The sequence below is a fragment of the Musca domestica genome, unplaced genomic scaffold (assembly GCF_030504385.1).
Source record: "Musca domestica strain aabys unplaced genomic scaffold, Musca_domestica.polishedcontigs.V.1.1 1, whole genome shotgun sequence".
In the NCBI taxonomy this organism is placed as follows: domain Eukaryota; kingdom Metazoa; phylum Arthropoda; class Insecta; order Diptera; family Muscidae; genus Musca; species Musca domestica.
The window spans coordinates 27,675,905-27,701,470 of NW_026712114.1; the positions used below are offsets into that span (position 1 = coordinate 27,675,905).

General features: G+C 33.6%; 1 protein-coding gene across 1 annotated transcript in view; it reads right to left on the reverse strand.

The window, feature by feature from the left end:
- Nucleotides 1-7,981: 7,981 nt before the first annotated feature.
- Nucleotides 7,982-25,566, reverse strand: part of LOC101892428 (peroxidase) — a 156,827-nt gene continuing 139,242 nt past the window's right edge. The window contains exons 5-10 of the mRNA XM_020038381.2: nt 14,157-14,545; nt 13,922-14,095; nt 9,232-10,162; nt 8,889-9,167; nt 8,727-8,823; nt 7,982-8,660 (exon numbers count right to left, since the gene is read on the reverse strand). Coding sequence (XP_019893940.1) covers nt 8,610-8,660; nt 8,727-8,823; nt 8,889-9,167; nt 9,232-10,162; nt 13,922-14,095; nt 14,157-14,545 — 1,921 coding nt within the window. The 3' untranslated portion in view covers nt 7,982-8,609. The remainder of the gene's footprint in view (nt 8,661-8,726; nt 8,824-8,888; nt 9,168-9,231; nt 10,163-13,921; nt 14,096-14,156; nt 14,546-25,566) is intronic.

Consider the following 25,566-nt stretch of genomic DNA (forward strand, 5'->3'; position numbering starts at 1 on the left):
ACATTGTTATCTAGCTGTACGACTTTCGCTTGAAACTACTGTAGCTAAGTTGAAAATTGACACTAACTATGATTATAATTATCGAAAGGAACTAATATAAGAGGGGAATGTCCTTCTCTAAATCGATTTCTACTAAATTTGCCGAGACACTTGTGCCATTTCATTTCGGGTTTGTGATACCCATTTGGTGTACAATTAACTTGAAATCGGATAAAAATATATATGGGAGCTATATCCAAATCCGAATCGATCTCGATAAAATTTGGCAAAGGTATTTCTGAGTTGTACTTGATATATTCCCCCGAATGTCGATGTTACGGAGTATCGGGAGAACACATATAACAAATCGGATAAACATTATATATTTCGCCAAATTTGACATACTTGTTCTAGACTCGATTTGGTCGTGAGTGCCAAATTCCATCCTATTTGCACTATAATTACACGTTTGTGCACAATAAAAGACAAATCGGACGAAGATATATGTGGGAGCTATATCCAAATCAGAACCAATCTCGATAAAATTTGGCAAAGATATTACTGAGCTGTATATGATATATTTCCTACCAGAGGACTGAAATAACAAACCGGATGAACAACATATATGGAAGCTATACCTTTATCTGAACCGATTTCTATCAAATTTGGCATATTTGTTTTCAGGCCTAATTTGGTGGTATGTGCAACATTCCATACTACTTGGGCTGATATTACACATTAGGTGCACAATAAAAAGCAACCGGATGAGGATATATATGGGAGCTATATCTAAATTTTTAACGATTATCTCACATTTTAAATAGGGTTCATTCTTGGGTCAAATAAATGACTTGTGCAAAATTTTATCTGGATCGGGTAATAAATGCGACCTGTACATTTTTACAAAATACATGGACACACAAACGGACGAACATGCATAAATTGATTCTTCGCAGATCATCAAAAGAAATTATGGGTTTATCTCGTTTCCCTTTACCTGTTACAAACAGATGCACAAAGACATAATACCCTGACCACCTTGTGGTATAGGGTATAATGACAACGATGTTAGAATTACTGCCGTAATTGCCTTAAATTCAGCTGCAATTCATTGCAAACAAACAGCATTTGGATAATAAAATCGCATTTATATAATAAATTCCGAACAGACCTGATACTCAAAAAATAATAACTCAAAAATGAAAACAAAGTTAGAATTACTGCCGTATTTATCTTAAATTCAGCAACGAAACTGCAATTCAGCGGTTTTTAAACAACTATGTGTATGTGTCAGTTTTAAGCATTGACAACATTGTTTCTCTTATTTCTTTCTTCCTTCAGTTGCTCATCGTTTTTCGGAAATGTCGGTCACGAATCAAGCTCGTTAAAGTAAAAGCTAATTTAAAAAGTGAATTTTTATCAAATTAATAGAGAAAAGTGTTAATTACAATATATATTATTGTTAACCAACAAAATCCAAGTGAAATAGAAGTGTATTCGGTGAAAATTCATTGAAAAATTGTGTTTCTTCTTTACTTCGCAATGCGAGAGCAATCGTTGTTGCCTATTTGCCCAGGATAGAATTGTTCTTGTTGTTGCCGGTGGCTTGTGTGTTAGTTCGGTTTTTTTTTTGTGATCGTATATTTGTCCAGTCGGTCGTTCGACAGCAACAACCATACATGCATATGGATGTGAATTCAACATAGAATTGCAAGTGGCATCTTTGTTTCAATTAATATACTAAGTGCGGCAGCCAAAAATCAAAGATAATTCGAGAGAATGAGAGTGTTAATGAGGAAAAAAGTCATTTAATGGAGAATTTAAATTACAATTCTTTAATGTTTCATCATTTTTGTCCACGTTGTGAAGCATTATTAAAGCCTAACATTGATACAAATCAAGTTATTTAAATAAATGAAAATAAAATATTGTAGGCATTGCATTGTTGTTTTTTTATAAAAACCAAAAAAATTTACATCAACATTAAATTTGGTAAATGCCTGCTCCTGTTTACTGTATGAAAAATACTTTTAAGTTTTAAATTTGACAACCATTTCAAAAATTTGAATTAAGTTGGAATAACTGCCATAAATTCCTTAAATTTGCTTAAAACCATCCTCACATTAGCGTAGCAATTTATAACAAATATGTACAATGTGGTCATTTTTGAGCATTGACAACATTGTTTCTCTAATTTCTTTCTTCCTTCAGTTGCTCATGGTTTTTTTGGAAATGACGGTCGCGAATCGTGCTCGTTAACGAAAAAAATAATTAAATGTGGGAATTTAAATAAAATTTATCGAGAAAAGTGTTAACTGCAATGTCTATTATTGTTAATTAACAGTATGAAAGTGAAATAAAAGTGTTTTGCATTAAATTCCTTGCAAACTAGTGCCTTTACCTTACTTCGCAATGAGTCGGCATAAACGGCATAGAATTGCCGGTTGTTTGTTAGTTCGGTTTTCGTGTGATCTTTTAGTTGTCCGGTCGGCCGTTCGTCAGTAACATATATACATACACACATATGTAAAATCAACATGAAAGTGCAAGTGGTAACATTGATTTGATTAATATTTTAATTTCGGTAGCCAAAGATCAAAGAGAATGCGAGTTTTAAAGAGTGCTAATGAGAATGTGTGTACTTAAGAAAAAGAGATATTTTAAGGGAGTATTGAAATTTAATTTCTCTTAATGTTGCATCGTTTTTGCCAAAATTTTGAAGCATAATTAATGCCTAAAATTAATACAAAGTAGACTATTGATAAAAAATTAATAAAAAATGTTAAGCATTGAATTGTTGTTTTATAAAAATCAATATAAATTTACATCAACATTAAATTTTGTGAATACCTGCTGTTATTCGCTGTATGGTAATACGATGATAAATATAAATAAAAATGATAAATCTGTATAAAAAAATATTTTAACATTTACATTTGATCACCATTTCAATATAGAACTGATACTTACAAAATAATTATTCCAACATTTTATTCAAATTGGAATAACTGGCATAAATTCCTTAAATTTTCTGAATTGCAATCCTTAAATTTAGGCGATATTAAACATATATGGGAAATGAGGTCAATTTGAGCATTGAAAACATTGTTGTCTCTAATTCGGAAATGTCGGTTGTTTCTTAATTTGGGTTTCGTGTGATCGTTTAATTGTCCGGTCGGTCGGTCGTTCGACAGTTACATACATTAATATATTTTTTTTCGGTGGCTAAAATCAAAAAGTATGTGGTGTTTAAAGAGAGTCACTGAGTATGTTTCTTTTAAGAAAAAAATTTATCTCCGTGATACATTATTATTGCGAACGTTTTGAATAAAACGTTATTATAAAATAAATTAATGAAGTGGATGAATTAAAAACTTATTAAATATTGATTTGTTGTGGTTTTATAAAAACTAAGAGAAATTAAAGTCAACGCCTGAGTTGGTAAATGTCTGCTGGGTTCTCACATACAATAATTCATATTAAACAAAGGTAAGTCCAATTACTTAATATGTATTTTTATTCAGTTAACCTTTTTGATAGTTACATACAAAAATAAAAACAATTTCTTCTATTTGCCCTAGACAAAAATATTAATTGAAAGGAGGTTGTTTATAAATTTTCCATAGAAGACTACAAAAATATTCTATAAAATCTAGTTTTTTGGTCAAAAGCACAAAAAAAAAAAAATAAAATATATTTAATAAAATGTATAGCCGATTTGTCTATGCCCGTCAGTCTGTCCTTTTAAATCAAGAATTTGGCCTCTTCAATTACGTTGTTTCAATGATAACTATGTGTTATCTGTAACACATCGAAATATTGGTCCAAGATATATGATGATATGGATCTTCATATTTCGCCGAGCTAAATTTATCCAGAAATGTGTGTCTGTCCGTCTGCCCATGTTAATTTTTAATCACGCTGTAGGTCGCATTTATGACCCGATCCTTACGAAATTTCGCATGGAGGTAGAGGTTCGGTCAGAATAGAAGCCTATTTTTAGATTAGATAATCGCAAAGTTATTAGGGGACCAAATACTGAAAAAATTGGGTAAGGGTTGGTTTCAGAATAACAATATATTGTTTTAGTAGATATATAGGGGTTTACAATAAATTAGACTACAATCGACTCGGAATTTTGCATAATATAACTCAAGAACGGCTGTACGGATTCGAATAATTCACATCAACACGGAATTGTCTGTTGGCAGAAAAGGATAAAATCTAATAAATTCCATAAAAATATACCAATAAAAACGTGAATATTTTTGTTACATTTTTCATTTTATTTTTTCTTTGTCATTTTTTTTTTTTAATTTGTCTTTCTATTTTTAATTTTACATTTTGTAATATTTTTTGTTTCGGAAGAAGAAAATCTAATTAGTGAACGTCAAAATGTCATTCAATAAGAATGGAAAATACTAAATTGCAGCCCATTTAGTCGTAATTGAGAAGAGAATCAGGGATTTACACTATATGAGGGTCATGCCAAATAGCTTATTTATATCCTCTTAGACTAAAAGGTCGATTCGATTGGAAAATGCATCAAAAAATCAAAATACGAACTGGTCAAATTGCTGGAAAATATTTCACAAATCGGAACATTAGAGCTCATGCCGTTGGAAATGTCGCAGAAACCTGCAAAATAACGAGTGTTAGAGGGACAAGACGAGTGTATATACCTAAAAGCGGATTGATATACATCTTTCAATATCAATCATCGTAAGTATCTATCATAAATATTGCACCTTTTATAAAGTCTCAAGGGACGGGTGGGCCGACAAATGGACATGGTGTTAATGACTATAATTGTTACCTCTAGATTCCCAACGAATATTTTGTGGTTTAACACGCTATTAGAAATTTTTTCAGTAGATGTTTATTTCCATTCATAACTTTCCGACACCGGTCTATTTTAATAAGGAAATAATATTGAATATGGAAGGTGTAATACAGGTGTTCATTAACAATTGTTCTAATTTATCATTTAAATGGGTTCAAAAGACTGCAACTATAATGTACAAAACAAGGAAAACATCTACAATCTTAAACCATTAAAGCTGTCAATTTGAGAGATTGGAGGCAACTTAAAGCCAATAGTTTTTATTTTATTTTATTTGAAGCCATTCCGGTGAATAATGTAGCTAAAATCATCAAAATACCGAATATCGGGAGGTGCCGTCATATGGGGCTATCCGAAGACGTGGACCTTTTCTGTCATAGGCTGTAGTATCCATTATGAACTTCAAGTACCAAATTTGAAACAATTCCGTTGAATAATGTGAGGTACCTATATATGGGGACTATACCAAAACGTGGACCTACATGACCCAATTTCAATACTGAAAGTCCTGAAGACATAGTACATATTTGAGTAAAATTTTATTAACCTACTTCATTTCGTTCGGATCATCATCATCAAATCACTCTACCGATTTCCACAGACGGACGGACATAGCTAAATGGACCATACTATGTTGGAGGGTATAAAAAGCCACAATTGAAACTGTTTAGCATTGACAAATCCACGTTTGCAGTTCTAAAACTCTATAGAAAATCTTTTAAAGTCTACATGTATATATATGTAACAATTCATAATATGATAGTCCTTAAAAATATTCTTAAACATATCCTTATAATCCTTGAATAATTACTTTAAAAATCCACGAATTAAGGTCAGATTATTCTTGAAAATTACTTTAAAAATTCAACAAATTAAGGCGTGATTATCCTTAAACAAGGAAGCAAAGGCTATAGTCGTGCGGGGCCGACCATGTGCTACCCTAAAACACTACAATATGTTGGATCCCCGCTCATGTCCAAATCCATTTCGGAAGATTTCTATTTTGAAATTATGTCACGGAGTACTGCCCAGCTATTACCCTTAGCATTTTGACCTGAAATATTTTCCCAATATTTATGCACTCCGTCGTACTGTTAGTTTTTGTGGTCCATTTTACGGCTAAATATAACCCAATGGTCATCCAAAATGCTAGAATTCTTCCCTGTCCTTAACTCTCTTCACAGGCGTGTCGATTGGCTTCAATTGTGTGTTCTGTTATTGGTTCATTTGAACCCCTAAATATTTTGCGATCATCTCCAAAAGCAAGAGGCAAATATAGTAGACAAGCAATTCATATAGATGAGTCTAAATTTGGAGACACAGAGGGGTCTCCAAATTTAGACTCATCTATATGAATTGCTTGTCTACTATATTTGGCTATATTTGTCAGCGAAATCAGCATAAACAAGTAAGCAAAGGCTACAGTCGAGCGGGGCCGACCGTTGAATACCCTACAACACTATTATAAACGATACAGTTTATATAGGCGAGATACTCGAGAGAATTCCACAAGATATTGTGAAAAATAATAAAAGAAAACCATAAGGTTTCGTTTTCTAATTTTCGAATAATAGAAACTTAAACTAATTTGCTCATTTCCAATTTATTTGTAGATGTTGCACTTAAATGGTCTTCCTAGATCTGGAACCAATATTTCCCAAAGATCTATAATCTCTCAGAAATGGCAAAAGATTAACATTTACTATTGGTTTTTGACTAAAACGCATCTATATGAGATACAGACATTTGACTATATTCTTAAACGAAATCAGCGTTAACGAAATAGTCAGAAGTGCGTCTTTCCTGCATTTATGAATTCTCCAAAAAGTCGCTGGAATGGACATTTTCGTATTTAGTCTACAAAAGTTGGAAAACTATTTCACACATTAAATATTTTTGGATGGCCATCCGAAACTGCTTGACTTTTGCAATGACGGACAGACGGACGGACATACATAGCTAGATCGACTCAGCTCGGCGAGCTAGGAAGATCCATATATAATTTCCTATATGGGAAACCAATATTTCGAGGTGTTACATAAATTCTGGCCCAATCAAACTTATAATACCCCCAACACATAGTGTTGTAGGGTATAAAAAGTAATGTTGGTAAAATTTGACTTTTATTTATCACAAATGCTATGTTCTATTTCAACCACTAAATATTATCCGATGGCCAAATTGGAAAGGCTTCTGCCCAACCCAAAGCTCTAGCCCCATGCTAACTTTCGCTTCGATTGGTCTATAATTGTGACCTGTAGGGTAACTGCAAAATCAGAAAATTTTTCAGTTTTTGGTCCATTTCAACACCTAAATATTATGCGATCATCTCCAAAAGAAATAGGGTTCTATTCTGACCTTAACCCCACCTACATTCTAAATTTCGTGAAGATCGGACCATAATTGCGACCTGTAGAGTGATTACAAATTAACATGGACAGACGGACGGACGGACATACATAGCTAGATCGACTCAGCTCGGCGAGATAGGAAGATCCATATATACTTTCCTATGTGGGAAACCAATATTTCGAGGTGTTACATAATTTTTGGCCCAATCAAACTTATAATACCCCCAACACATAGTGTTGTAGGGTATAAAAATACTTCAAAAATCCATGAATTAAGCCCTGATTATACTTGAAAAAATACTTAAAAAATTCACGAATTAAGCCTTGATTATCCTTGAAAAGAAAATATTTTAAAAATCCACGAATTAAGTCCTGATTGTTCTTCAAAAATTACGTTAAAAATCCACGAATTAAGCCCTAATTATACTTCAAAAAGTATTTATAGAATTTGCACGATTATATCTGTAATAATCCGACGATTAGCTTAACGTTGGCAATCCTTGTAAAATTATTCGTAAGTAAATCAATTTGATATCAACATTTATTTTTCTAAAAATTTGTTGATTGTTCGTCAAAAAAAAAAAAAAAAAAAAAAAAAAACTGAAACAGACGATTTATGATTCCGCTGGTCCCTAAGAAAAAATGATTATAACACTTATAACCCTTGAAATAGGGATTATAGACTCGAAAATATTTTCTTAATTTCACGATTGTACTTCTTGAAAATAAACGTTTGATTGTTTTCTAATTAAAACGCCACGATATTCTTTTAATTATTTTATTTTTATTTAAATTTATTTTTGTCTTACTGAGCAATGTTGTATATGTATATAAATGATCGTTTTTGCAGTTTGATTTTGATGTATATAATATTTGTTGTTGTTATATATAAAAAAAATAAACAAAAAAAAGGAGGAGGATGATTGCAATGAAAAATACTTAATAAATTTTTTCTATTTAAAAATAATATGTACACAAAGATATATAAAAAATTAAACAAAATAATATGATTTTACAAATGTCATTAAAAACAAAAAATGGACAAAAACAAAAGATGGATGTGCGAAACAAAATTAACAAAAGAACAATAATTATAATAAATTAGAAAGTCTCGTTTGGACTTGTAATGGAAACTAAATGCAACAAAGCACATACAAAACAAGACGTTTTTGAATATTGTACGAAGGAAAACAAAAACAAGTGGGAGGAAAGGAGACATATAAAAAATGACTTAGAATAGATGGATACATTGTGAGAGGCAACAAAATGAGAGAAAATTAGAAAGTAACAGCAAATCTTAATACGTTATTGTAGAATGATCCTTGAGTATTTTGTTGGAAAGTTTTGAGCGGGGGAGGGGTACTTTAGACATTATTATTTAACTGAGACTGAAAAGAAAAACGCAGGGCGTGCATCAAAAACCTGACCGTTTTCGTTTATTTTTTGCGGAAATTCAGCAAAGTATCGGGAATTTCATTGATGTAGTTCTGCAAAGAAAAATGGGGGAAAAATAATTAATAAACTGGTAGGAAATCAAAAGGTTTGCTACTTACAAAAACTGGAGAAGCTATATCAGGACTAGCATAATCGGCCCATTTGGTCAAATCAATTGAGGGTATAACACCGCTCTTGCAGGGTACACGAGGATTGCTAAAGGGTTACAAAAATATTTGTTAAAATTCGTTATGAATCTCCTAGACATTTTCTAAACTTACATTTCATGATCAGGCAATACCATGGGATATATTTGTACTGTATCGATCAAATCCGTATTGTCACAAATCAAACGCGACAATTTGGCCTTGCGGATTTCTTGCAATTGTTCGGGAGTAAAGGAGGATGGCTGATTTGGCAATTCATACCAGAAACGATCACCACGTCTCAAATAGCTCATCTGGGTGGCAATGACACAGGCGAAGGTGGGACCCAACATAGAACCGGGCAATGATTTTTCGGACACACCACCAGACCACAAATCAATATCAGCAGGGTGTCTGTTAAAAATGAATTTATTTTATTAAAATGTCCAAAACTACTTCAAATCTCCCCTCAACTTACTCAAATATACTTTGATATCTCAAAATGGTATCGTTGGGCATGGAGCCAAACATCTCGTCCCATGTATTGGAGGTGGGTAGACCACAGAATTTACGGAATTCCATATAGCCGGGTATACCGAATTCACGACCACGTTGCATGTTAAACGACACCAAGTCCATACCGAATCTAGCACCTTCTTTCTTGAACAAATGATTGGTAACCTCTTGGGTAATTGAGTCATCCATAGCCTGGGCCACCTGGTTCATCAGACCCATAAAGTATTCATCCAAAACACCAGCCCTGTACAAATCATAGGGACGTCTAATCAAATCGGACAACCGTTTCGAGGCAATAAACTTGTGGGCCTTGGACCAACGTTCAACAGCCGTTGGCAGAAGCGAGTGGCCAAAACGGAATGCAGCACCAGCAAATGAATCAATGATACCGGGATTGACCTTCGGATCATAGCCATCCCAATAGCCATCCTTTTGCAATACCAAACCGAATTTCTCCATCACCTCCTTGCCCAACAAAATTGGCAAGAATTCATTATAGGTCACATGCTGAACAATGGCAATGTTAATTCTTCTAGCCTCCTGGAACAAAGTTTCATCATCCCAATGTTTGTTGATTTGCGATAGGCCGGTAGCGATGCGATTATGTTCTCTTGCCATAAGGGTGTGCATGCAGGTCAAAACCAATTGTTCATTGACACGAATTTCACCAGCCTCAAAACAGAACATACTCTTGTTAGGACGAGTACAACCTTCATCTGGAATGTCCAATTTCAGGGGCAACAAATCTTTCAAGCCATATTCCTGGAAAACGGGATTCATACGCAATAGACCACCATAGCCAGTACGCAGCTTGCGAGCGAATTTCTCATTAACACCATAAACGGTATTGGCATCAATGACACCAGTCAGCGTGTTGAATTGTTGGCGGGAACCTGGAAAGATATTGAAAATTAATATAAAATATTTTAAAATAAAATGTTAATTTGGAGATTTTGACCACAAATCTTCGTAATTTTGAAATTTTAGATATGTATCTATGGAGATGTGTGGGAAACTGTTATAATAAAATGTATAAGCATTTATGCAATGACAAGTGTTTTCATAAATTCGACAAGTTATAACACTTTTAATATGTATAACACTTATTCTACCAATAACAGGCTGACTCACAATCGTATCCTATTTTGAGTCACTCTGTTTTAATTTCATTTAGCAAATACAAAAACCTTAATTGTTATACAGAAACTGATATAACACATTTGTAATATCAAGATTTTTGGAGACCAGCTCGAAAAAAAGACTTAATGAATCATTCCATTTTATATAAATATGTTTTATACAATTACAATTTTTTTCAGGAAATAGAAAAATATGAGATTTTTACAAGCCTGAGGATAAAGTTGAAAATATTTTAATCGAAATTAATTTTTATGTTTGAATTTTTGCCGGATCGTTGGAATAGTTACAGAAATTAAATTATATTTTGGTATGGAGTTGGAAACTGATTCTATGTAGGTCTTCGTTTTCCTATAGCGCTTATATAATGAAACCTTTGACAATTCGATATTTTGATGATGCTAGCCACATTTTCTATTGGATTTGTTTAAAGTTCGGTATTTGGGGTTTTGCCTTCGGTGGCAGAACACTGTCTATATAAGTCTACGTTTTTTATTTGCATGTAGGCAGGTTATGTTGTTAAATGGTCCATGTTTCCCTATAGCTCACTTTTGATGATTTTAGCTACATTATAGAATTCAAATTTCATATTGGAAGATGTTAATGGGTATTACAACCTACGACAAAAAAGTACTTCTTCAGGTTCACGATATAATGATACCCCTCCCTCTGAATATTTATGATTTTAGAGACATTATACAGCCGAATTATTTCCAATTTGGTATTTAAAGCTCGTAATGGGTACAACAGTTTATGACAAAAATTACATATACAATCCCACGTCTTCGTAAAGACCCCATTTTACGGTATCTCCCAAGATTTGATATTTTGATGATATTACCGACATTATTCAGCGGAATTGTTTAAAATTTCGTATTTGTATAGACTCAAGTCAGCTCGTCTATATAGAGAGAGAATCACTTCAGCTCGTCTATAGGGAGAGACTTACTTCAGCTCGTCTATAGGGAGCGACTCACTTCAGCTCGTCTATTGAGAGACTTACTTCAGCTTGGCTATGGAGACAGACTCGCTTTAGCTTGCCTATGGAGAGAGACTCGCTTAAGCTCGTCTATGGTTAGTGAGGAACTCACTTCAGCTCGTCTATAGGGAGGGAGAGGAACTCACTTCAGCTCTATAGAGAGAGAAGAACTCACTTCAGCTCGTCTATTGAGAGACTTACTTCAGCTTGGCTATGGGGAGAGACTCGCTTCAGCTTGGCTATAAAGAGAGCCTCGTTTCAGCTCGTCTATAGAGAAATACTCACTCTTCTACAAAGAGAGAGAGACTCACTTTAGCTCGTCTATATAGAGAGCCTCCATTTAGCTCGCCTATATAGAGAGTCTCCTTTCAGCTAGTCTATATATAGAGACTCACGTCAGCTCGTTTATAGAGAGAGTTACTCACTTCAGCTCATCTATAGAGAAAGGGACTCACTTCACTCACTATAGCTCGTCTATAAAGTTTATTATAAAGGCTAGCTGACAGGCCTTATAAAATCTTAGGCAGTTTTTTCATTGTTCTCTTTGTAAGATCCCAAAAGAAAGAAAAAATACTTGTTTTTTATAATTTTGCTATTAATTTGTCGTTTTTACTATTTTTTCATTAATTTTTGCCATTTAACCACTAAACCAAGAGTGTAAATATTTTAAAAAACCTTCCTTAGAATGGGATTTATTGTTTTTATGTTGTGGTCCTTCTGGTGAATTTTTTAAACATTTTCAAATACGCTGAGACCCTGGGGCTTGGTTTTATAAAATTGTTCAAAGCTTTTGTTGAGTTTCATTAGCGTGCAATTTTTAATGTTTTAATCCTTTGTCGAGTTCCATTCGCGTGTTTTTTAAACATTTTTAAAGCCTATGCTAAGATCCTTAGGCTAGGATTTGAATTTTATTTCCAAAGCTATGTAGAGGCCATTTAGTGTGCATTAAAAAAAAAAATCAGTCTACGCTGAATTCCAAAGCCATTGTCGAGTTACTTAATTTCTTTTTTTTTTTCAAAGACTATTTTGGGGTTTAAGTTTTTGAACATTTTTCGAAGTCAGTGTTGACGTCCTTAGGCTTGTATTTTTTAAACATTTTCAGTGGCTATGCTGGGGTCTTTAGGCGTGGTTTTCTTTTGTCGCCATGGACGTGGATTTTTTTTATTTATTCAATAATTTTTATTTTTCAAACCCTATTTCTAGCTCCTGGGGTGTATTTTTTACTTAGTTTTTCAAGTCCAGCATGAGTTCTTTTTTCCATTCCAAAATTGGTGAATGGAAATCGACAAATACTTCTTCAACTTATTTGTCGATTTCTATTCACTAAATAGTAACTGCTTATTTCGGAGGACATTCCCTTGTAATCATAATGAGTAAGTAGTTTTATTTGTAAGAAGTTACGTATCTACAAAGACTTCCATGCATGGAGCGCTTTAAAACACTCAAGATTCACAAAACAGTGCTACACAACTGAATTGGGTGTACTTCTAAATTGGATATGTCGATAATTTTCCTTCAAAATTACATATGCTCTGCAGAATTACATAAGCAGTAAATAAAGAACCCAGGATGTTTATTTTGTCCGGGTTCATAGACAAAAGCAAAGCCAATTATTTATTTTGAGGTCACTGAATCCCGTAAATATTTTTGAGTAATTTGTAATGAGAGATTTCGGCTATAAATGTGCTGAATATTCATCCAGGAGGGCATGATTTATAACGAATGTCAGCATCAGAAAGTAATCAGCCAACGGAATAATAAATAAAAAAGCTAAATTTGTCTATTCAGTTGACTTGTTCTTAATCCAGCAAAAATACGACAATTTAATGGAACAATTACGAAAAAGAATGCAGATAAACTGCTGACCCTTTTAGAACCCGCGATTGTGATTTTTTTTATAAAAACTGTCATGTTAAAAAAATTGCATAAAATTAGCGCTATTGTTTTGACACATAAGTCTCCGAAAAGGCCACCATCCATTTAGCCCACCCTGTCAAATCGAATTAAATTAAAAAAAAAATATTTTGTTTTATGAAAACATTCAAAACTGTTGCTCCGGGGCGTTGACAGTCATACACGTCTAAACGATCTTAAAAACAACGCCTACTCCAAGACCAACCAGTCAGTCGGCCAACCATGCCATTTGTTTATGCTTTACAACAGCATAAAAGCTGTCAATCACATCAAAAATCCGTTCATTCGTCCGTCCGTCCATCCGTCGAACATAAAAGTGATTTAAACGTTTGCTTTGGTTTCGATTTTTCTTTTGTGAAAACTAAACGCGAAGAGTAGGGAGAACAATTATGTTCGAATAAACACTCATACAGCGTGGCAAATTGTTGATTAAACGTGAACATGATTCCATTAAAACGTCAACCATTCAACTACCGTTGAATAATGACGGACTATCCCTTGGCAGTGAATAAATGAATGGTATGGAGTGAAGTTGATTTGATTTTGGTTGAGTTATTCGATCGAACGAATCATGGTCAAAAATTAAAATAATATCGATCGATTATGTTAAATGCTGACTTACCCAAACGACAGCCAGGTCTAGGTGAAGGGAAACCACGTACAAAATCAATGCACTTAACATTGAACAGGCGATAGAAATAATCATCATCGGGCACACGGATCTCATTACAATAGGGATGCTTCAAATGCAGCGGACGTTTGCAACACTCCTCGGGATCGTTGCGATTGATGGGATCTACGGGAAGAGAGAGCAAAATTAAAATATGCTAATTCATTTTTGAAAGTCTACCACCTACCCAAGGGAGTGCCGGTGAGCGTGAAATCGTGATCCATAAATTGACCCCAAGCAATGACCATTACAGTGCCAGCATGATCGTGATAACCATCATCGGGATGCATGGTGCGCGACACAACACGTGAGAAGGGCAAATCGCGACCAGTCACCGAAATACGTGGAGCATTGATACCATCGGCATAGAGGGGACCAATCAGACGTTGAAACGGTGCCATGGCAGCACCCCATGTGGGATGTTCAATGTTGTTGCACAAACCATCGAAACGTCTGTACTTACCTGGGCGGCACTCAACGCCGGAGAAGAAGGGCGGGCACACTTCGCGGATCAACGTCTTGGAGGTGTCGATGGTGGGCAGACCCTTTTCAATTTCTTCATATGACAAGCCATAACTGTAAAGTAAAATGAAAACAAGACAAACATAAACAGAGGTTCAATTAAGGCACATGTGAATGGCATACAAGAAACCAAAAAAAAAAAAAAAATATTTCAAATTTTTGAAGTGGAAATAGCAATTGTTTCCATTGAAAATATTTAAAAATGAGTATTTCTAGAAAATATGGAATTTTTCCATATTTGGACTGAAATTTGTAATAGCCTACATTTTATGAAATAATTTTCAAATATTTCCCATTTAAAAATTCTCAGAAATCTCAGTTACTCCAAGAAAAACGATATCTTCGGTGCAATATCAATCGGGTTATTTTTCTTTATTTGCAAATACAAATTGAGCACATAACTTACTTAAATGGCTGGTCAAGTTATTGCCTAGAAAAAAATGCTATTGTAGCTGGCAAAAAAAGACAAAAACTAATTGCCATTGCGGCATAACAAATATAGTCGATTTTATTTCATAACCAAACTAAACTTGTTTTAAATATTTAATTAGATCGGCGAGAAATGTATACCAATGTGACCAAAGATTAATAATAAATTAGTATAGGCAAGATTTAAGTTTTTGGCAAATTTGTCAATTTGCTGTTATATTTGGTAAGAATTTAAAAATCATTTAAAGCCGACGAAAGTACAGCAAAGCAGTAGAATTTCTGTGCAAAATGCATGGAAGACTCATTAGAAATAGCCGAACTTTTAATACCCTCCACCATTTGGAAGGAACTTGAAAATTTTCAAAAAAAAAAAAAACTTGAAGACGGGGACCTGCTTACGAAATTTTGTCATAGGCTGTAGTACCCATTACGAACTTCAAATACCAAATTTGAAAAAATTCCGGTGAATAATGTCGGTAAAATCATCAAAATACCGAATATCGGAATGCTATACAAAGACGGGGACCTACATACTAAAATGTTTGTCATAGGCTGTAGTACCCATTACGAACTTTAAATATAAAATTAGAAACAATTCCGGTGAATAATGTCGGTAAAATCATCAAAATACCGAGTATTGGGAGGTACCATCATATGGGGGCTATACGAAGGCGTGGACCTGCATATAACATTTTTTTTGTCATAGGCCGTAGTACCCGTTACGAACTTGAAATATGCAATACTGTCGCTAAAATCATAAAAATACCGACCGACAGACGGACTGACAGACAAACAGACAGAAGGACATCGCTAGATCGTTTTAGAATTTTATGCTGATCCAGAATATATATACTTTGTAGGGTCTATTATAAATATTTCGAGGAGTTACAAACGGAATGACAAAGTTAATATACGCTCCATAGAATGGTAGAGGGTATAAAAATTATAAAGAGTGGGTGAGAGAATGCAGTCACTGATAGGGTCAACCAAAGGGGCCAGAAACCTAAGATAAAACATACAGCAAAATATTTCAGCCATATGATCTATATACTATACTGTTGCATTAAAAGGAGTTGGAAAATACTCGGTCGGTTTGTGGACAGATATATGTCCTCAGTATTTGGTTTGTTCAATGTTTGGACTAAATCGTAGAACCCACATTTAAATAAAATATATGAATTTTCAAAACATTGATCTCTTGTCAAGGGGGTACCAAAAGGCGATGATCATTTTGACGTTGGAAGGAGCAAAAACCTTGAGACGTGGGATGTTTAAAAATATCAGGTACAAATTTCAGAATTTATGGAAGTTATTCAGAGCTAAGATTTCATTGTTATGATTCGCAAGTTAAACACACTCTAAGAGAACTAGTTTTATACGAAGTTAATTCTCCACTCTATTGTTTTATGTAGGAGAGCTCGCTATATACTTTTGTTTTGAAGAATAGGAGTGAGAGTCAAAATGCACGAATCAGAATTCGTATAGTGCATACCTTTGCATACTTACAAATATAAGAAAGTTATGGCGAAATCTAAAAGAGTACCCGCAAGAGTAGATTGTGCTTAATTTCTTGCAAATTTTACTCCCACTCATAAACGGTCGAAGCATTATTATTATTTTGCAATTTTTTTTATTTCAAAAAGTATAAAACCATGCAACATTACTAAATCACAGTTTAATCCAGAATTTGACATTTATTTCGTTTTTAAATAGTGTTTTATTTAATTATCATTCTAAACCAAATAGGGTAAGTGTATCAGTAGTCGGCACTTTTAGGATTTTCGCGTTTTTAATCGCTCACCATTCTTTGTGGAACTTTTCAATTATTACAAAGTTAATTTATTTAGATTCGAAATTTTGTATAGTTTTTGCAATAATAAAGTTTTAATAACTTTTTATTAAATTTCATAAATTTATAGTTTTATTAAAACAATGCTTTTTTGCCAGTTGTCGGCACCACTTGCCAATTGTCGGTATGGCATGTTCCAACAGTCGGTATACCAATTTTTTGGTAAGCATAATTAATAATAATAATAAATTAATTCATTAAAATATAATATTTTTGTTTAATTAAACTGATTCGACGTCTTTATCGTACTTTTCTTAAGAATATGGATTGTTGAGGACCTTCACAGACAAAAATTTAAATTTTATTAGAATAAATCATCTTTTCTTACCGAAATTGTACACAAAGATAGCTGACAATACATTTAGTTATAATAGTTTCATTTATTTGGGCTTAAAAATAAAAAGTGCCGACTACTGGGACATGTCGAACTTAGGCACACTTACCCTATAGGAAGAAAATCAAGAATAGTATGGTTACCTACAGTAACGTATGGATTTTCAATTAAAATAAAAATGAGATTAAAAAAAGAAAAAAAGTACCGTTCTTATGCCATGTTTACGTTAGAACTTTTTGTAGGGTTAACCTTCTTTGAGAGGATTTATTTGAAGTAAAAGTAATGGATATGACAATTTAAATCCAAATCCAGTGGGTTATATATATAAACGTACTATTATATTTGAAATTTGTGAATTGATCTTTCTCCTTAAGATAGCCAACATTTTTTTCTAAAACGTCAAATAGCTGTTTTTAAAAGCCTACTTAATTTAGAAAAGTTGGTCAAAAAGCACAAATAAAAGCAACTGCCGGCTCAAAACTATTTTTTTATTTGAGTATTTTTTGGATTATTTTTTAATACTTTTCTCAAGTTTTGGTGAAATTAGTCAAAAATGATATTTTTCTAGTAATCGGCACCCCCTGCCGACTTTTTCCAGATCTCTTTTTTGTCTGTTCCTAATGTCGGCATTAATTAATATAACAGAAAAATGCTTGATTTGTATGTTTTCAAGTTATAAAATGATCTTTAGACTGTTATATACTATTATAAAATATTTCTGATTCCAAAAGTATTAAATTTAATTTACTTAAATCGATTATTAAGTTGACGGCACCACTATTTTTTTCTTTACAAACATGCACTATCGCACGCGTTGGAAGACACTCACTGACGAAAACCGTTATTCTCTCGTAATTAATGATCGGAGCTCATTGTTTTTTTTACAGAAAAAGAGCAGAAAACACTGTTGACGTTTTTTTGAAATTATTTCATTATTTGGTCAATTATATTCTTAGTTATTTAAGTTTAAATTTCAAAACTGCCGACTACTGGGACATGCCGAACTTAGGCGCACTTACCCTATATGAGTTTTCAAAATATTGATCTCTTGTCAAGGGGTACCAAAAGGCGATGATCATTTTGACGTTGGAAGGAGCAGAAACCTTGAGACGTGGGATGTTTGAAAATATCAGGTACTAATTTCAGAATTTATGGAAGTTATTCAGAGCTAAGATTTCATTGTTATGATTCGCAAGTTAAAGACACTCTAAGAGAACTATTTATACACAAAGTTAACTGTATTGTTTTATGTACGAGCGCTCGCTATATACTTTTGTTTTGAAGAATAGGAGTGAGAGTCAAAATGCACGAATCAGAATTCGTATAGTGCATACCTTTGCATACTTACAAATATAAGAAAGTTATGGCGAAATCTAAAAGAGTACCCGCAAGAGTAGATTGTGCTTAATTTCTTGCAAATTTTACTCCCACTCATAAACGGTCGAAGCATTATTGTTCTTCTTCGAGTGTCATAGAAAAGGAGAGTATATTCGATTTACTCAAAGGAGTACTCCTGCTCGAATTCTGTGAGTGAATAAATAAAATAGATCTCTCTTCGTTTTCTATGTCCCTCGGAGCGAGTATGCGTTACTCGTTTTCGAGTGGGAGTAGAATTTGTTTGAAAATGAGCAGATTCGACTCTTACCATTTTCTCTTTTAATTATACCCTACAACATTATGTGTTGGGAATTTATAAGTTTGATTGGGCCAAAAATTAGGTTACACCTCGAAATAAGGTCGCACTTATGGCCTGATCCTCACGAAATTTTGCATGAAGGTGGGGTTATGGTCATAATAGAAGCCTATTGCTCTTAGGGGTTGAAATGGGCGAGAAACTGAAAAATGCCTGATTTTGCAGTTGTTCTATAGGCCACAAATATGAACCAATCGACACCAAAATTTATATGGAGTTAGAGTTTAGGACTGGACAAATACATTAAAAAGTTACTCCTGATCATTAAGGTGGTGCTGATAGCCAAGACATCGGATATATAGAAAAATAGGAACAATATATATTTAAAAGAAATATATCTTATTTATTCTGCTTATAAGTCAAGAACCGCTAGGCCGATTTTCACAATTCCTATCAATTCGGAATGGTCTCTTACTGGAAAAGGATAAAATCTAAGAAAATCGCGGAAAAATATACCAATAAATGAGTGAGTATCTTTTGTTCCATTTTTTTTTTTTCAATTTTTGTCATATTTTTTACAGCATGTGATTTTTATACCCTACACCACAAGGTGGTCAGGGTATTATGTCTTTGTGCATTTATTTGTAACAGGCAAAAGGAAACGAGATAGACCCATAGTTCCTTTTGATGATCTGCATAGAATCACATTCTGGGTCGATTTATGCATGTCCGTCCGTCCGTCTGTCTGTCCATGTATTTTTTTTAAACAAAGTACAGTTCGCAATTATTGTACTATCTAGATGAAATTTTGCTCAAATCATTTGTTTGGCCCAAGGACGAACCCTATTGAAATTGGAGATAATCGGTCAAAATTTAGATATAGCTCCCATATATATCTTCGTCCGATTTGCCTTTTAATGTGCACCAAACGTGTCATATCAGCCCAAATAGTATGAAATTTTGCACATACAACCAGGTTAGGCCTGAAAATAAGTATGCCAAATTTGATCGAAATCGGTTCAGATATAGCTGTTGCTCTCATATATATTGTTCATCCGATTTGTTATTTTTGTCCTCCGCAGCCGTAATATGCACTCTGTTACAACAATGTTTGGGGAAATATATCAAATATCAAACAGCCCAGAAATACACGTGCCAAATTTTATCGAGATCGGTTTAGATTTGGTTAGATCTCCCATATATAACTTCGTCCGATTTACCTTATATTGTGCACCAAACGTCTAATATTTGTCCAAATGGGATGGAATTTGGCACTTAGGACCGAATTTAGTCTCGAAGCTAGTTAAATATAAAATTAGAAACAATTCCGGTGAATAATGTCGGTAAAATCATCAAAATACCGAGTATTGGGAGGTACCATCATATGGGGGCTATACGAAGGCGTGGACCTGCATATAACATTTTTTTTGTCATAGGCCGTAGTACCCGTTACGAACTTGAAATATGCAATACTGTCGCTAAAATCATAAAAATACCGACCGACAGACGGACTGACAGACAAACAGACAGAAGGACATCGCTAGATCGTTTTAGAATTTTATGCTGATCCAGAATATATATACTTTGTAGGGTCTATTATAAATATTTCGAGGAGTTACAAACGGAATGACAAAGTTAATATACGCTCCATAGAATGGTAGAGGGTATAAAAATTATAAAGAGTGGGTGAGAGAATGCAGTCACTGATAGGGTCAACCAAAGGGGCCAGAAACCTAAGATAAAACATACAGCAAAATATTTCAGCCATATGATCTATATACTATACTGTTGCATTAAAAGGAGTTGGAAAATACTCGGTCGGTTTGTGGACAGATATATGTCCTCAGTATTTGGTTTGTTCAATGTTTGGACTAAATCGTAGAACCCACATTTAAATAAAATATATGAATTTTCAAAACATTGATCTCTTGTCAAGGGGGTACCAAAAGGCGATGATCATTTTGACGTTGGAAGGAGCAAAAACCTTGAGACGTGGGATGTTTAAAAATATCAGGTACAAATTTCAGAATTTATGGAAGTTATTCAGAGCTAAGATTTCATTGTTATGATTCGCAAGTTAAACACACTCTAAGAGAACTAGTTTTATACGAAGTTAATTCTCCACTCTATTGTTTTATGTAGGAGAGCTCGCTATATACTTTTGTTTTGAAGAATAGGAGTGAGAGTCAAAATGCACGAATCAGAATTCGTATAGTGCATACCTTTGCATACTTACAAATATAAGAAAGTTATGGCGAAATCTAAAAGAGTACCCGCAAGAGTAGATTGTGCTTAATTTCTTGCAAATTTTACTCCCACTCATAAACGGTCGAAGCATTATTATTATTTTGCAATTTTTTTTATTTCAAAAAGTATAAAACCATGCAACATTACTAAATCACAGTTTAATCCAGAATTTGACATTTATTTCGTTTTTAAATAGTGTTTTATTTAATTATCATTCTAAACCAAATAGGGTAAGTGTATCAGTAGTCGGCACTTTTAGGATTTTCGCGTTTTTAATCGCTCACCATTCTTTGTGGAACTTTTCAATTATTACAAAGTTAATTTATTTAGATTCGAAATTTTGTATAGTTTTTGCAATAATAAAGTTTTAATAACTTTTTATTAAATTTCATAAATTTATAGTTTTATTAAAACAATGCTTTTTTGCCAGTTGTCGGCACCACTTGCCAATTGTCGGTATGGCATGTTCCAACAGTCGGTATACCAATTTTTTGGTAAGCATAATTAATAATAATAATAAATTAATTCATTAAAATATAATATTTTTGTTTAATTAAACTGATTCGACGTCTTTATCGTACTTTTCTTAAGAATATGGATTGTTGAGGACCTTCACAGACAAAAATTTAAATTTTATTAGAATAAATCATCTTTTCTTACCGAAATTGTACACAAAGATAGCTGACAATACATTTAGTTATAATAGTTTCATTTATTTGGGCTTAAAAATAAAAAGTGCCGACTACTGGGACATGTCGAACTTAGGCACACTTACCCTATAGGAAGAAAATCAAGAATAGTATGGTTACCTACAGTAACGTATGGATTTTCAATTAAAATAAAAATGAGATTAAAAAAAGAAAAAAAGTACCGTTCTTATGCCATGTTTACGTTAGAACTTTTTGTAGGGTTAACCTTCTTTGAGAGGATTTATTTGAAGTAAAAGTAATGGATATGACAATTTAAATCCAAATCCAGTGGGTTATATATATAAACGTACTATTATATTTGAAATTTGTGAATTGATCTTTCTCCTTAAGATAGCCAACATTTTTTTCTAAAACGTCAAATAGCTGTTTTTAAAAGCCTACTTAATTTAGAAAAGTTGGTCAAAAAGCACAAATAAAAGCAACTGCCGGCTCAAAACTATTTTTTTATTTGAGTATTTTTTGGATTATTTTTTAATACTTTTCTCAAGTTTTGGTGAAATTAGTCAAAAATGATATTTTTCTAGTAATCGGCACCCCCTGCCGACTTTTTCCAGATCTCTTTTTTGTCTGTTCCTAATGTCGGCATTAATTAATATAACAGAAAAATGCTTGATTTGTATGTTTTCAAGTTATAAAATGATCTTTAGACTGTTATATACTATTATAAAATATTTCTGATTCCAAAAGTATTAAATTTAATTTACTTAAATCGATTATTAAGTTGACGGCACCACTATTTTTTTCTTTACAAACATGCACTATCGCACGCGTTGGAAGACACTCACTGACGAAAACCGTTATTCTCTCGTAATTAATGATCGGAGCTCATTGTTTTTTTTACAGAAAAAGAGCAGAAAACACTGTTGACGTTTTTTTGAAATTATTTCATTATTTGGTCAATTATATTCTTAGTTATTTAAGTTTAAATTTCAAAACTGCCGACTACTGGGACATGCCGAACTTAGGCGCACTTACCCTATATGAGTTTTCAAAATATTGATCTCTTGTCAAGGGGTACCAAAAGGCGATGATCATTTTGACGTTGGAAGGAGCAGAAACCTTGAGACGTGGGATGTTTGAAAATATCAGGTACTAATTTCAGAATTTATGGAAGTTATTCAGAGCTAAGATTTCATTGTTATGATTCGCAAGTTAAAGACACTCTAAGAGAACTATTTATACACAAAGTTAACTGTATTGTTTTATGTACGAGCGCTCGCTATATACTTTTGTTTTGAAGAATAGGAGTGAGAGTCAAAATGCACGAATCAGAATTCGTATAGTGCATACCTTTGCATACTTACAAATATAAGAAAGTTATGGCGAAATCTAAAAGAGTACCCGCAAGAGTAGATTGTGCTTAATTTCTTGCAAATTTTACTCCCACTCATAAACGGTCGAAGCATTATTGTTCTTCTTCGAGTGTCATAGAAAAGGAGAGTATATTCGATTTACTCAAAGGAGTACTCCTGCTCGAATTCTGTGAGTGAATAAATAAAATAGATCTCTCTTCGTTTTCTATGTCCCTCGGAGCGAGTATGCGTTACTCGTTTTCGAGTGGGAGTAGAATTTGTTTGAAAATGAGCAGATTCGACTCTTACCATTTTCTCTTTTAATTATACCCTACAACATTATGTGTTGGGAATTTATAAGTTTGATTGGGCCAAAAATTAGGTTACACCTCGAAATAAGGTCGCACTTATGGCCTGATCCTCACGAAATTTTGCATGAAGGTGGGGTTATGGTCATAATAGAAGCCTATTGCTCTTAGGGGTTGAAATGGGCGAGAAACTGAAAAATGCCTGATTTTGCAGTTGTTCTATAGGCCACAAATATGAACCAATCGACACCAAAATTTATATGGAGTTAGAGTTTAGGACTGGACAAATACATTAAAAAGTTACTCCTGATCATTAAGGTGGTGCTGATAGCCAAGACATCGGATATATAGAAAAATAGGAACAATATATATTTAAAAGAAATATATCTTATTTATTCTGCTTATAAGTCAAGAACCGCTAGGCCGATTTTCACAATTCCTATCAATTCGGAATGGTCTCTTACTGGAAAAGGATAAAATCTAAGAAAATCGCGGAAAAATATACCAATAAATGAGTGAGTATCTTTTGTTCCATTTTTTTTTTTTCAATTTTTGTCATATTTTTTACAGCATGTGATTTTTATACCCTACACCACAAGGTGGTCAGGGTATTATGTCTTTGTGCATTTATTTGTAACAGGCAAAAGGAAACGAGATAGACCCATAGTTCCTTTTGATGATCTGCATAGAATCACATTCTGGGTCGATTTATGCATGTCCGTCCGTCCGTCTGTCTGTCCATGTATTTTTTTTAAACAAAGTACAGTTCGCAATTATTGTACTATCTAGATGAAATTTTGCTCAAATCATTTGTTTGGCCCAAGGACGAACCCTATTGAAATTGGAGATAATCGGTCAAAATTTAGATATAGCTCCCATATATATCTTCGTCCGATTTGCCTTTTAATGTGCACCAAACGTGTCATATCAGCCCAAATAGTATGAAATTTTGCACATACAACCAGGTTAGGCCTGAAAATAAGTATGCCAAATTTGATCGAAATCGGTTCAGATATAGCTGTTGCTCTCATATATATTGTTCATCCGATTTGTTATTTTTGTCCTCCGCAGCCGTAATATGCACTCTGTTACAACAATGTTTGGGGAAATATATCAAATATCAAACAGCCCAGAAATACACGTGCCAAATTTTATCGAGATCGGTTTAGATTTGGTTAGATCTCCCATATATAACTTCGTCCGATTTACCTTATATTGTGCACCAAACGTCTAATATTTGTCCAAATGGGATGGAATTTGGCACTTAGGACCGAATTTAGTCTCGAAGCTAGTATGTCAAATTTGGTGAAGATCGGTTCAGATATAGCTATAGCTCCCATATATACTGTTCATCCGATTTGTTATATTTGTTACCCACAGCCGTAATATGCACTCCGTAACAACGATATTCAGGGAAATGTACAGGCTCAGAAATATCTTTGCGAAATTATATGGAGATCAGTTCCGATTTGGATATAGCTCCCATATATATCTTTATCCGATTTTAAATTAATTGTGCACCAAATGGGCAATACAAGTCCGAATTTAAAAGATTCAAATGCTTCGGCATATTTAGTCCTTTGAACTTTAAATTATAATTATAATCATAGCGTGCATGATTGAATTCTCCCATAAAAACTTTTAATTGTTAAGTGGAGCTCTACTAAATGGGTAAAGTGTTGTAGGGTATCATAAAGTCGGCCCCGCCCGACTTTTAGACTTTCATTACTGGTTTCAATTTGACTTACAATTTTAAATTGTAAATTTTCTGAATTTTTTACGCCCCAACATTACGTTTTGATGGTATTGTATGGATGCCGATCCTCACGAAATTGCATGAGGAAGCGTTAGGGTCAGATTTAAAGGGAAGAAGTCTAGCATTTTGGATGACTATTGGATTATATATAATTATATAAAATAGACCACAACTTTCGTGTGAAATTGTTTTGAATACCTAACAACACGACGAAGTGCCTAAATATTGGCCAAATTCTCCGGGTCAAAAACCTAAGCGTAACATCTGGGCAGGGCTCCTTGACATTATTTCAAAAAAGAAATCTTCCAAAATGGATTTGGATATAAGGAGACTTCGAACATATTGTAGGGTATCACATGGTCGGCCCCGCACGACTACTTGCTTGTTTTATGCAGATTTCGTTGACGAATTTAGCTTTTTGTATGTGGAGATGATCGCAAAAATGAACCAAAAACAGCAAAAATTTCCTGATCACACAATTGAAACAAATCGACACGGAATTTTGCATTAAAGGAGA